The sequence below is a fragment of the Brassica napus genome, chromosome C3 (assembly GCF_020379485.1).
Source record: "Brassica napus cultivar Da-Ae chromosome C3, Da-Ae, whole genome shotgun sequence".
Lineage (NCBI taxonomy): Eukaryota > Viridiplantae > Streptophyta > Magnoliopsida > Brassicales > Brassicaceae > Brassica > Brassica napus.
This window is the reverse complement of record NC_063446.1, coordinates 3,676,873-3,690,038: the sequence shown is the minus strand read 5'-3', so window position 1 is coordinate 3,690,038 and position 13,166 is coordinate 3,676,873. Positions and strand designations below refer to the sequence as shown.

At 39.2% G+C, this 13,166-nt stretch overlaps 4 protein-coding genes and 1 long non-coding RNA gene across 7 annotated transcripts; all 5 read right to left on the bottom strand.

The window, feature by feature from the left end:
* Positions 1-899: 899 nt before the first annotated feature.
* LOC106432539 (solute carrier family 25 member 44) lies at positions 900-2,998 on the bottom strand. The gene is made up of 6 exons (XM_013873390.3): positions 2,687-2,998; positions 2,075-2,456; positions 1,810-2,006; positions 1,583-1,730; positions 1,345-1,501; positions 900-1,257 (listed from the first exon to the last, which is right to left on the bottom strand). The coding sequence occupies exons 1-6, from the start codon at positions 2,746-2,748 to the stop codon at positions 1,232-1,234; spliced, it is 972 nt and encodes a 323-aa protein (XP_013728844.1). The 5' UTR covers positions 2,749-2,998; the 3' UTR covers positions 900-1,231.
* A 627-nt stretch (positions 2,999-3,625) lies between these two features.
* On the bottom strand, positions 3,626-5,939 carry LOC106432549 (COBRA-like protein 4). The gene is made up of 6 exons (XM_013873400.3): positions 5,705-5,939; positions 5,543-5,622; positions 5,005-5,461; positions 4,561-4,708; positions 4,204-4,481; positions 3,626-4,129 (listed from the first exon to the last, which is right to left on the bottom strand). Exons 1-6 carry the CDS (start codon positions 5,748-5,750, stop codon positions 3,843-3,845), a joined length of 1,296 nt encoding a protein of 431 aa, XP_013728854.1. The 5' UTR covers positions 5,751-5,939; the 3' UTR covers positions 3,626-3,842.
* A 473-nt stretch (positions 5,940-6,412) lies between these two features.
* LOC106432568 (F-box protein At4g22390-like) lies at positions 6,413-8,406 on the bottom strand. 2 transcript variants are annotated; one of them, XR_001286422.3, is made up of 3 exons: positions 7,079-8,406; positions 6,737-6,907; positions 6,413-6,627 (listed from the first exon to the last, which is right to left on the bottom strand). XR_001286422.3 is itself a non-coding variant. In XM_013873421.3 (3 exons), the coding sequence occupies exons 1-2, from the start codon at positions 8,233-8,235 to the stop codon at positions 6,865-6,867; spliced, it is 1,200 nt and encodes a 399-aa protein (XP_013728875.1). In that variant the 5' UTR covers positions 8,236-8,406; the 3' UTR covers positions 6,413-6,627; positions 6,825-6,864. The 2 variants fall into 2 exon arrangements, 1 of the variants encoding a protein (XP_013728875.1); XM_013873421.3 differs by having other exon boundaries at positions 6,825-6,907.
* Positions 6,413-10,293, bottom strand: LOC106432560 (F-box protein At4g22390-like). Of its 2 annotated transcripts, none has more exons than XM_048751970.1 (3): positions 9,033-10,293; positions 8,875-8,956; positions 6,413-6,627 (listed from the first exon to the last, which is right to left on the bottom strand). In XM_048751970.1, exons 1-2 carry the CDS (start codon positions 10,187-10,189, stop codon positions 8,914-8,916), a joined length of 1,200 nt encoding a protein of 399 aa, XP_048607927.1. In that variant the 5' UTR covers positions 10,190-10,293; the 3' UTR covers positions 6,413-6,627; positions 8,875-8,913. The 2 variants fall into 2 exon arrangements, with proteins under 2 accessions (XP_048607927.1, XP_013728865.1); XM_013873411.3 differs by lacking the exon at positions 6,413-6,627 and adding an exon at positions 8,544-8,750 and having other exon boundaries at positions 9,033-10,254.
* A 374-nt stretch (positions 10,294-10,667) lies between these two features.
* LOC125584091 lies at positions 10,668-12,704 on the bottom strand. Its single transcript, XR_007321096.1, has 2 exons — positions 11,097-12,704; positions 10,668-10,819 (listed from the first exon to the last, which is right to left on the bottom strand). It is a non-coding gene; the product is annotated as an uncharacterized LOC125584091 (long non-coding RNA).
* Positions 12,705-13,166: the final 462 nt, after the last annotated feature.

Below are 13,166 nucleotides of genomic sequence, written 5' to 3'. Positions count from 1 at the left end.
ATACAGTTTAGATTCGAATCATTTGACAAAATTCCATGATATTTTCTATTAGTAAAACAAAACCTCATTAATTTTAAACATATAGAATTAAACAAAAATGATAAAAGTTGAAGCGTAATCCTTACGACGTGGACCGTAATCCTTACGTTGTGGTGGTCGTGGACTCGTCCTCGTTGATGCACGTCGTTTATGATTATTGCATAAATCACGTAACTATCATATAAACGAGAGTGCATTCACGTAGGTGATGCCGTGATGGTCCAATCACCGATGGAAACTTTATAGTTATTTTAGTCAAAAAAAATTATAGTTATTTCATCAATAATTAAGAGCTCCCTTGTTTAATTTCAAGTTAATATTTGCATTATTCCTAGCAAAGAAAATAGTGATGCATTATTATTTTCCATTCTAGTCGGATTTGTTTTATAGGATGTAGAAAGAAAGAAAATCGCAATAAAAAGTAGGATATTTCAAGGAATATACTTCCAGGGGAATATACGTTCGTGATATCTTAAATATCCCCCCGTATGTAAGATATTTTGTTTAATTAACTACGAGTCTATGACCATGAGATGTAGATAGGCTTTTTGTTGGCTCAAATAACCAAATTATTAAGAAGCAGAGCTATATTAAAGTATCCGGGCCCTATTCATCCCACTCCGCAACTGGTTTTTAGTTTTTTACTAGGAGACATAGTAGCAACTTTTGTTTATAGTATTTCACTCGAACAACTTTTGAAGATTATTATTCTAACTGTCAGAACGATGTAGCACAAGAATAGTTATGGTAACAGTGTGCTTGAATATGATGATGATTGTATCGATTGAGGATAGTTGTTGGAAGACATTGATGAAAATGAGAAGGCAACTTCAAGCAAAACGAGACTAAGTTCTTGGATGTTATGGCAACATATCTACTATATAAATGATTATGAAAGTTGGAAAAACTGATGGCAAAATGGGATTTCAAAAACCACTGATAGTGCTTCTCTAACTCTCAGAAGCTAATAAAGCAGAAGACCATTATCTAGAGTTTCTTCTGCTGTAAGAATACACACTCCAATACGCAAAAGAATGATTACAATAACGGATCTCAGACTTCAAATCTGAAAGAATGGTCCGATTGTATAAAAAACGGAAAGCTCCCAATAAACAAGATTTAAATCATGTCTATTCGAGTTAGTCCAAGGAGAAAAAACCCAACGAATAGTAGTAGTGAGGTGAGGCCTTTTCTAATCTTCTATTGCACACAGACGCTCTGAAAAACAAAATCAAGTAAGAATGAATATATATGTCAGAGAAGGAACAGTAAGCATTTCAAAAGAAGAATCAAGATTATCTTTACTTAGGTATTCGTAAGTCAATATCATCGAGGTTCCCCAAGCGGACATGCTGAAGAATCTTGGACCCAAACCCCTATAGAACCCTTTCCACCCATCTTGTGCTATCAGATCCTTGACCACTTTTTTCGCTGATGGTCTATTCTCTTGGTGTCCCATCACCTGAATATTATATTTATTCAGCTACATTACTTCAACATAAAAATCACATCTTTTATCATGAATGGGAGTAGTTAACAATACCTGCAGCCGTGTTTTGATTGTATCCAATGGTGTTGTGATCGAGGACGCTGTTGCACCGGCGATGATACCTCCCAAAGCCTGGACGAGTACAATTTTTGACTGACTAGGAGCAGCAGTAGCCTTCGAGTCACTACCATAGCCTAAGAGTCTGCACAACAATAGCAGATACTGTATCAGTGAAACATTATCATCAATTTTTATCACAAAGTTTCATGATTGTCTCTAACCTCCAGATAACACGCTGACTTGAGCCATAGCTAGCCCACCAAGCAGCACTCGAAGGAGAATAGGTCATTACAGACAAGCCAAACCCTCTGTATAAGCCCCTCACGCCATACGACTTGATGATTTTGGTGGCGACATCAATACCACCAGTGTACTTAGCATGGCCTGAGTACCCCTGCACCATCAACTTTTGGCTAACCTGCAGCAAATACAAGAGACATCAGCTCAACATTCACAGCATGTATACAAAGCAGTTCTGGTACTTACAACATCAATAGGGACAAACACGGCCTGCGAGAAAAGAGAAGCCGTCATCCCCGCAATGCCATTAGCAATAGCAGCTTGCGTAGGCTCACTCAGCTCCAAAGGCGCAACCAACTTAAAAGCAGAGATCTTTGTCGTCTCCAATGCAGTTAAGAATATGATCCTCGCAGGCACAGCGCCTGTGATCACAGTGCCGAAGCCTCGGTAGAGACCAGGAACGCCGTCGTTTTTGAGAATGCCTTTGATCACAGAGAAGGCGCTTTTTTCAGCGATGTCTTTGGAAGCGACTTGGAGGCGTGTTTTGACGACGGAGACAGGGTAGAGAGCTACTGTGACGCCAGTGAAGAGTCCAGCTCCATTAACGTAAAACCTCCTTTTGTCAAGCCTGCAAATTCAAATAAATAAAATAAATCAAAGGCATCTCTCTGATCTTAGGTTAATGGAATCTGAAATCGAGCTTCTATGTCGAACAAGGAGCCCTAAGTATCTGTAATCTTTGATTACCTCCATCAAAGCAAAGTGGCGATGCTCGTTTCATCGAAAACGAATCAACCAAAAGAGCCAATCACGAAGATCTGGATCAAATCGAGCAAAACATGAAAAGAGTAAACGTACTTGTCCCAGTTTATCTCCGTCTGACCAAAAGATGCGACGCGAGAAGTCGGCGGCGTGTTCATGACTCTCGGATGCGGCGGGGGGGGGGGGGGGGGGGGGGAATTAACTGATCTCCCTACGACTCAGGGGAGACATACGGAGAAAATGAAATTCTAATTGCAGATTACTTGGAGGCAAATTCAACAACGATTTGGGATTCCTCAGGAGAATTGTTCAGACGCGCTTTTTAACCGGGCTTCAGCGTTTGGTCAGCCGCTAACTTTTCATTAGATTCCCAGTCAAAAATGGCCATACCGCATGGGACTTGCTCGCAGTTTTCTATCTCACAAGTGTGTGTATATATATGTTTTGTTGACCACAAAAATATAAATATTTTTTTTTTATTTTACAATTCAGCAAATAAAACTATGTTTTTTTTATACTCATTCCGTTTGATCTTTACGGTATGTAAGCATATTTTTGTATGATTTTCTATATAAAAAATATCTATAACTTTCACACGGCCATGTATAAAACGTTGATACTAACTGGTGTTAAATGATTTATAATAAACAGAACAATCACCTGTAAATAAAACTTTCTTCAGTCAGTGGACTAATAATATATACTGTAGTTATTATTATGACATTATCTTTTAAATGGTTTTCCTTAACATTGAAATTTTGTAGAATAAATTTTCTAAAAAAAAATTTGTAGAATAAACAAATGCTAGATCAAAGATTAAATAAATTAAAAACAATAGACTGGGACTTTTATAGGAGAGCTTTTAATGTACTTTTGGACCACGTATGGAGAAAATATCTTCTAGAAAAAGCGTCTCCCAAACAAAACGCCGTTCTTGACCTGTCGCCCTTTCGGACCAACGAAAAACATACACGTGCGAATATAAACTAAGCCGGGCAAATTGGGCTGATAGTAGAATGCGCTTACTCGGCCCAATCGAAAACGTGTTTTGACTATTATACCCTTCGTTCTCAGTCAACGTTTCACTTTCACACGAGTAATAACAAAAGCGACAATTCTTTGAATCTCGATCAACAAGAACAGAACCATTACATCAATGGCAGTGATTAAGTTTACACACATCTAAAAACATTGTCTCATACAAAAACATTTTCTGGTCCTGTTTCTGAAACCCAACAAGGATCACATCAAATCACCCGACGGAGATGAGCACAAGAACAAGAATAGTGAGTGATAGCGTCGAGAGAGAAGCCAAGCTTCCTCGTGCAGAGTTTGGTAGAAAAGGGTACGAATCTGGTGGAGGCAACATACACTCATCGCCATTAAAGTAAACTTTCCTCGGAAAAGCCCAACCTTGCTTGAAAGTGAAAGTCTTTTGATCTTTCTGTAGCAACACCTCTGATTGCACATTCCCTGAAGGTCCAGCTTCCATCAAAAGATCATTGTAAAACTTCGTTCCAAAGAACATTCCTGTATCATCTGCATAATAGATATAAGAAAACTTCAGTCTTTGGCTTCAAAGGTTGAATCTTTGTAGTGAGAGATAGACTTACTTATGGATCCATAAGGAGCAACTGATTTGTAATCAAAACTGAAAACTTGAGTCACGTTGTTGAGATTCGGGTGCTGAACTGCTAGAGTCCATAGCGTATGATTCATCCGGTAGTTAAAGTTTGTGATAGCTATCTTCACGCGCCAATAGTCTTTGTAGTTAGTTTTAACGTGCCAGTGGACTCTAATCGGGCACATGTGGTGTGTGCATTGTAGCAACGGAGCGTTGTCTTTTCTCGGTGTGTTGAGTCCTTTCTTGGTTAGAATCTTAGAATCAGCCCTGCAATAGTAAAATGATTAATAAAGTTTTATGACAGCGATTTTAAGTGATTGTGTTTTTTTTCTTTTTTTTTGCTCACTTGACGCAGCTCCTTTTGTTCTCGCAGCCACAAGCACAAGAAGGGCAAGGAGTTATGGTGTCGTTGTAGAAAGATGAGAAGGAGACGCAACAACTTGGATGCTTTCTCGCTAGAAACTGTGAGTATGTGCAGGTCACATTCCATGTCACTGCAGATTCACATGTATGAAATGTTGTTTAGAGATCAATGATGTGTATTCGTCTTCCAAAAAAATACATGTTTTAAAAAGAAATTGTTTTAAAATTTTTTTTTGATTAGTAATTGTAAACTTTTTAAAAAATTAATTGTATTTACTGAATTCTTATCGATTTAAAATTATGGGAATAAATTATTACAAAAAAATGATTGCATTTATAGTTGAAATTTAATATGTTTGATCAAACACTGTGAAAACTCTAAAACATAAATTATTTTGAAAAAGAGGAAGTATAAGTTATAACTTACTCAAAGCTTGTGTTTTCCTCCTTTTGTCGGTAGTGAGAAAAACAGTAGACGGCACGATCTTAGCAGGACCGCAAGTGTAACCAGGTCCAGGACCAAGCAACGTGAAGTTCTTAGGGAGCTTGACAGTCTTGTTCGTGGTTCCAGCCAAACCAACGCTAACCTGAAACTGCGACACAGCGGATGAAGGATCTTGACCCCAAGCTCCAACCACACCGCCTTTGCAGCAGTTTGAGATCTGTTGATTGTAAGGGACACCTGGCAAGAGATCAACGACGGTTGGGGTTTTCTTACAGCAGTGAGGTACATTGCCCTTGAACTTGGAACAGTCTCCTTGTTCTGTTGCTTGTGCGCCAACCATTGACCAGATCACTTCTTTCTTTGCCCATGCCCAGCCTAGTGTCCAACCTGGGGATTGTATGTGCCGGTAGATTTGGAAGTTGTTCATAGTTACCGTAGCCTGCAAGTAGATATAATGAGATGGTGAGAGTTTGTGTGAGTTTCAAACACACAGGCATAAGTTGGGGAAGAGGATTCTTACCACATAGCCATCTGCTGTCCATGACATGATGTCCCATTTGATTGTAATGTTCCCATTAGGATCCAATGGATCATAAGCAGCTGCAGAGGAAAAAAAAACAGAATTAGAAAAAGAAGTTGTGGTTTTACAGATAGCTGGTAGAATTGAGTATTTAGAACGCACATGCGCTGAAGATGATCATTAAGAAGAAGCAGAAGCAGAGCCTCATCTTTCTGTAAATTTCTGAAAGATGGAAGGAAGTTGATTGCAGATATGGTTCTTTAACGTCAGTTTCTTCTTCTACAGGATTTAAACAGACGCTTTTTCAAAGATTATTTTCTACCTACTTGTTGTTGCATTCTCTAAATTTATTCTTTCCTTCTTTCCCTTGACTTAAAGCAATGTTTATGGTGAATGATAGTAAACCAGCAACAGAAAAATGACGTGTTATTGTCCGAACACAACATCTCAACTGTCTTTTTTTAGTTTTAAGAAACGGAAACCCTAATGATCCAAAGATTAGAATTGAGAAGGTTACTTGGGGTTGAAGACAAAAAGACTAGCCATAAGTCAACTTCTGACACAAACATATCTCCCAACTTACCTTGCTACCTTCTTAAGCAATCATTTCCTCTTTTAAAACGTTCTCTAGATGTTTTTAATTATATCACAACTTCATAAATGCTTTTTTCACGTCCTTAAATCAGATCATATATCTTTGCATCTGCTTCACAGAGCCTACGAGTGGAGAAGGTTGCTCTCGACATTATTCAATATGGATTTTGTTTCCGGGTGGGTAGGTAGTTTCTTATGTGTTTTGTTTATCGACAATTTTCTTTATATCAATTGAATATCTAATCAAATATTCTTCAGTAAGTATTTGCAGCCTGATTTTAATTTTACCAGATTCATAGATTTTATATATGCAGCAGCCAACTACAGCGTTATATTGCAACATGCAATACTCAAAAGAAGTTACCTAAGCACACTGTCTTCTCTTAAGAAATATACCTTCTACAGAGGTTAAAGCTAATTAGTACTAAGACCTAATACGAATTTGATGAAGTTGCCTTTAAGCCATTTCCTCTCCCGCCTACGCCATGAACCTGAAAATCAAACCAAAAGTCAATTTCTGCAACTACACAGTTCAAACTCCTAAACACTTGAAATATAGTAAGATATCTTATATACAGTGTTGTGAATTGTAAATGTTACCCTATGATGTTGACTCAAGTTCCATATAGAGAAGGAGGAGTACCAACTTGAGGGAAACACTCACGACCATTAGATTCATTACAATTACCTTGGTAAAGGTTTGGGCTTTGAAAGTTCCTCTGCTTTGCTCATAACTTCAGCTTGAATCCCTTGGACAGAAAACCATCCCCCCTAAGATTGTAATAAAAGATGTTTAAGCAAGTTATCATTTGTAATCCTAAAATCTCAAAGAATGAAGATACCCAAGACTCAGACTCCCTTACTGTCTTGTCATATCTAAAATTTTATAAACAGGAAATCAAAACGAGTAAGAAATCACTTAAAAAAGACATGCATACCAACCTTTTGTTACCCTCCAGCATCATCTTCTTCTCTTGAGCTCTGCGAGGATCACCTTTACATCCCAAAACAAGGCTACTCACGACGATTTCAGCATTACACGGACCCTCACAACCCTTTATTCCAAGCGTTTCAAATCCCTTACTCTCCAAATCAAACCACATCAGCTTCCCATTGTTTATCTCCAGCAAAATCTTGCTCCTGTCCTTGGAGTAGATCATAGGTCTCACAAATTCAAAGGAAACCACAGTCTCAGGTTTCGGCACAGTAATGAACTTAGACCATTTCCTTTCATACTCCCTCAAAATCCAAACACCCACATGGCTAGACTCGCTGTAACACATCAAGCAAAGGCAGCCATCTAACACACCTATGTCCATATCATCTTCATGGAGAAGCTCCAGTGGGTACCTGAGGATTCCAAGATCGTCAGAGGCGAGATCAAATCTGATTACGGTGTTGTAGGCTATATATCCTCGACTTCGAGGTAGAATCCAGTGAAGACTGTTGCTAGCAAGAACACCATTTCCGCGGCGGTAAAGCAAACGGTAATATAATTTTATGAAAAGAATCTGAACCTCAAAGAGAAGAAGGATTCTCTTCCATTTATTACTTTTCAAGCTGAAAACTTTGATTTCGAAAGCGCGACCAAAGCTTTCGACGACTCCATCGCCTTTATGCGTAGACTGAACCATCCTCACAACTTTGTAATCATCGCTCACCGAATCGTAACCTAATCCGTAAAACACATTCTCGCGAGCGATCAACCGTTCCGAGAAATCGATAGGCTCAATCGGTAACCGGTGGATTTTGCGAGTCGACGGATTGAAAATCGCTAAATCAACCGGAGAGTTTGTTAAACCGATCAAACCGTTAACCGAACCGAAAACCTCCGTGAAACCACCGGTTTGCAGAGGATGGTCGACGTCTGAGAGTTTATCCGGTGCGTCGAGGTACACCGTACGTAGAAGGCGAGGCGATCGTAGCAGGATCATGAGGTGCTCTTCGGTTTCGAGCGTGCGTTTGAGATGCGAGGCAACGAAGTCGGAACTGTCGATAAGAGAGAAGCAAAGCTTGGAGAGGAGGCGGCATCGGACCAGTGTAGTAGCAGGGAGACGAAGGAATACATCGTTGACGATATCCATTGGGAGATTCGCCATTGTTTTCTCTCGGAAGCTACTCTCAGTGTCACTGTTGTGATTTAGATATTTGTTTCCAAGTACATTTGTGGGCCTCGTATGCTCGGCCCAATAAATCTCGTAAGAAAAAATGTATTAATCTTTTCAAGTCACAACGCAATCTCACGGACAAATTTGATCAAAAAAAAAAAACTGATTGCCAGTCAATCCTCTGTTGACTTCTTGAATCAACTCTGGTAGCTAGTTTCTTATGTTTTTGTTTATCAACGATTTTCTTCATATTCTCGTCTATCTAATCAAATATTCTTCAGTAACTATTTGCAGCCAGATTTAATTTTACTAGATTTTTAATATATGCAGCCAACTACAGCGTTATATTGCAACATGCCATACTCAATAGAAGTTACCTAAGCACAGTGTCTTCTCTTAGGACCGAATATACCTTCTACATAGGTTAAGCTAATTAGTATTAAAACCTAATACGAATTTGATGAAGTTGCCTTTAAGCCATTTCCTCTCCCGCCTACGCCATGAACCTGAAAATCAAACCAAAAGTCAATTTCTGCACCTACACAGTTCAAACTCCTAAACACTTGAAATATAGTAAGATATCTTATATACAGTGTTGTGAATTGTAAATGTTAGATTCATTACACTTACCTTGATAAAGGTTTGGGCTTTGAAGTTCCTCTGCATTGCTCAGAACTTGAGCTTGAATCCCTTGGACAGGAAACCATCTCCCCTGAGATTTTAACATAAGATGTTTAAGCAAGTTACCATTAGCAATCCTCAAAATCTTAAAAAGACTTGCATACAACCTTTTGTTACCCTTCAGCATCATCTTCTTCTCTTGAGCTCTGCGAGGATCACCTTTACATCCCAAAACAAGGCTACTCACGACGATTTCAGCATTACACGGACCCTCACAGCCCTTTATTCCAAGCGTTTCAAAACCCTTACTCTCCAAATCAAACCACATTAGCTTCCCATTGTTTATCTCCAGCAAAATTTTGCTCCTGTCCTTGGAATAGATCATAGGCCTCACAGATTCAAACGACACCACAGTCTCAGGTTTCGGCACCGTAATGAACTTACTCCATTCTCCTTCATATTCCCTCAAAATCCAAACACCCACATGGCTAGACTCGCTGTAACACATCAAGCAAAGGCAGCCATCCAGCACACCAATATCCATATCATCTTCCAAGTAAAGATCGTTTGGGAAGCTAAGCACTCCAAGATCATCAGAAGCGAGATCAAATCTGATTATCGTGTTGAACGCAGTATGTCCACCAGTTCGAGGCAAAATCCAGTGGAGACTGTTGCTAGCGAGAACACCATTCCCACGGCGATACAGCAGATCGTAATAAAAGTAGATGAAGAGAATCTGAACCTCAAATAGAAGATGGATTCTCTTCCAGCTGTTACTCTTCAAACTGAAAACCTTGATTTCGAGAGCGTAACCAAAGCTTTCCTCGACTCCATCGCCTTTGTACTTGGACTGAATCATCCTCACAACTTTGTAATCATCGCTCACGGAATCGTAACCTAATCCGTAAAACACATTCTCGCGTGTGATGAACTGTTCCGAGAAATCGATAGGCTCAATCGGTAAGCGGTGGATTTTGCGAGTCGATGGATTGAAAATCGCTAAATCAACAGGAGAGTTTGTTAAACCGATCAAACCGTTAACCGAACCGAAAACCTCCGTGAAACCACCGGTTTGCAGAGGATGATCGACGTCGGAGAGTTTATCCGGTGCGTCGAGGTACATCGTACGTAGAAGGCGATGGGATAGCAGCAGGATCATGAGGTGCTCTTCGGTTTCTAGCGTGCGTTTGAGATGAGACGCGACGAAGTCGGGACTGTCGATCAGAGAGAGGCAAGGCTTCGAGAGGAGGCGGCATCGGACTAGCGTAGTAGCAGGGAGACGGAGGAACACGTCGTTAACGATATCCATCGGCATATTCGCCATTGTTTTCTCTGGGAAGCTACTCTCGAGTGAGCAGCTCTAGGGTTTCTCCAGGATTCAGATATTTGTTTCGAGAAAGGACATTTGTGTAATTGTGTAACCTTTCTCTTTTTAAGCCTCGTGGGCTCGGCCCAAGAAAAAATTGTATTTAGCTTTATGTCTCAACACAATCTAATGGACAAAATGAGGTCAAGGCTAAGTAGAATCAAAAGATCCAACGGTGGAACGAAATCTGTCAAATGAACCGAGTGGCGGCTTCAAAAGGACCGTCAATCATGTGACGATGACGATGCATGAGTGCCTTTCTCTGTTCCCTCGTTAGCTTGAATTTGTGCTGATACCTAACATTCGAAACATTGTCCTGCACAACTCTGGTAGCTCGTTTCTTACGTGTTTTTTTTATCGGCGATTTTCTTCATCTATCATTGTGTAGCTAGTCAAATAATATTCAGTAACTATTTGCAGCCAGATTTTAATTTTACTAGATTCTTGGATTTTATAAATTCAACCAACTACAGCGTAGCACACAGTCTTTTCTTAGTGAATATACCTTCTACATAGGTTAAATACTAAGATCTAATATAGGATTAGGATTTGATAAAAGTTTTTCTTCTCCCGATTACGCCCCTGCACCTGAAATTCAAACAAAAAGTCAAGATTTGCACATACACGTTTCAAACTCCAAAACACTTGAAACAGACAGATTTTTCATATATTGTGAATGCACATACACGTTTCAAACTCCAAACCACTTGAAATAGTGAGATTTTTTTCATATATTGTGAATCGTAACCATTACCCTAATGATGTTGACTCAAGTTCCACTTACTAAGATATCCAATAATGTACGCAGGTTAAGAATGGAGATCTCAAACTAAGAGAAAGAAGAATACAAACACTCATCAGTTACCTTTATAAAGTGTTGGGCATTGAAGTTCCCCTGCTTTTCTTATAACTTGAGTTTGAATCCCTTGGACAGAAAATCATCCCTCCTGAGAGTGTAACACAAGATGGTTTAAGAAAATTGATACAATTTACCATTTGCAATCCTAAAATCTCAAAGAATACATCGTTAACGATATCCATCGGCATCGCCATTGTTTTCTCTGGAAGCTACTCTCAGTCTCAGTGTAAGTGAGAAGAAGATCTAGGGTTTGACAACATGCGGGACTAAGATATTTTGATCCGTAGAGGGACATTTGTGTAATTGTCTTCTTCATGGGCCTTGTGGGCTCGGCCCAATGAAAACTTAGAAAAATGCATCATCTTTTAACCCCTAAGCAATTATTTCCTCTTTTAAATCTTGTCTAAATGTTAATTTAATAATACCACTTTCTTCATAAATAATTTTGGACTTCTTTGAATCATCCTGCAATTTTCATTCTGACCTTAGATTTAATATATGCAACTAGTACAACGTACTGCCCTGTTTGGCTATTTAGATTTTTGATGACAATGCGAGCAGTGGAAACCAAATTGCGTTACATTGCAACATGCCATACTCAAAAGAAGTTACCTAAGCACACCGTCTTCTTCTCTTACGAAATTTACTTAGTTAAGCTAATTGGTACTAAGACCTAATATGGATTTGATGAAAGCTGCTTCAAGCCATTTCCTTTCCACCTACGCCCTGCACCTGAAAAAAAAAAAAAAATAAATCAGGATTTGTACCTACACGGTTCAAACTCCAAAACACTTGAAACAGTAAAAAATTCATATATTGTGAATGCACCTACACTGTTCAAACTCCAAACACTTGAAATAGTGAGAAATTTTCATATATTGTGAATCGTAAACGTTACCCTAACGATGTTGACTCAAGTTCCACTTGCTAAGATTTCCGATAATGTATCCAGGTTAAGAATGAAAATCTCACACAAAGAGAAACAAGATACAAACACTCACGTGTAGGGTTACCTGTAAACTTATCTCGTTTAAAACTTTCGAGAGGATAAACTGCATGACATTTTTATTTTCTAGACAAACTACTTGTTGTTTTAAATAAAATTGCATGCTGTTTTTTCTCAAAATAAATGACAAAACGTTTGGCTTAACTTGGTAAAAAAAAATAGTCTTATTGGGCCGGATGCCCTCCACCAAGACCCAAGACCCAAGATCCAAGACCCAAGACCCAAGCCCAAGCCCAACCCACACCCACGCCGAACCGAGCCGGCCGGACGGCGGCTGCGGCGCGCGCGTGGGGAGCTCTCTTTTCATCTGAGCCGTTTAATCTAGTGTAAGTGTGTACACTTATATATACTGCCCGTTTTCTTCTCATGTAACCGATGTGAGATGTCTCTAAACTTCTTCATTAAAGTCATTAAAGGCTTCTTTGGTTAACACCCGCATGCCCATTTCTTTTCATCATTACCAATTTTTATTAAAGCCATTGTGCTTAATAGATTGGTCCAACAATCCTCCACATGAATAGAAATGACTCTAGACATATGCATACTAAATGCAGACTCGATAGAATCTAAGGAAAAGTTATACTTATTCTAATCCTGACTAGACCAGACAGACTTATCGAGAGTGTTTGCGAAAAATTCACTGTGTTTGAGTTGGTGGCATTTTTAAGCCTTGAACCACTCATAGTTAATATCTGCCGGGTTTACTTTACCAGAAGGTGAACATGATGTCTTGAACCAACCGGTGTTTTATGTAAACCGAGACAACATGCATAACACAGCTTCATTTTCTCGTAGAACTTAGTTCTCTATTGTGTTCATTGTGGCCCTGAACTATTCATGGTTTTCATTAGTGAACTTAGAGAATATAGCCTTGCATTCATTCTCCTAGAAACGGCCCCATTTCACACTCATTAGGTGATTGACCATGAAAAGCATTGAGTAATACTCCGCTTAGAAGTTATGGAATCATTAAAAGCTTATGTTTATCCTTCACACATTTGTTAGCACTTTTATCATCTTAGGAGCTGGGAAGAGACTACTTTGTCTCAAGTGCTTTGGTTAGATTCTGC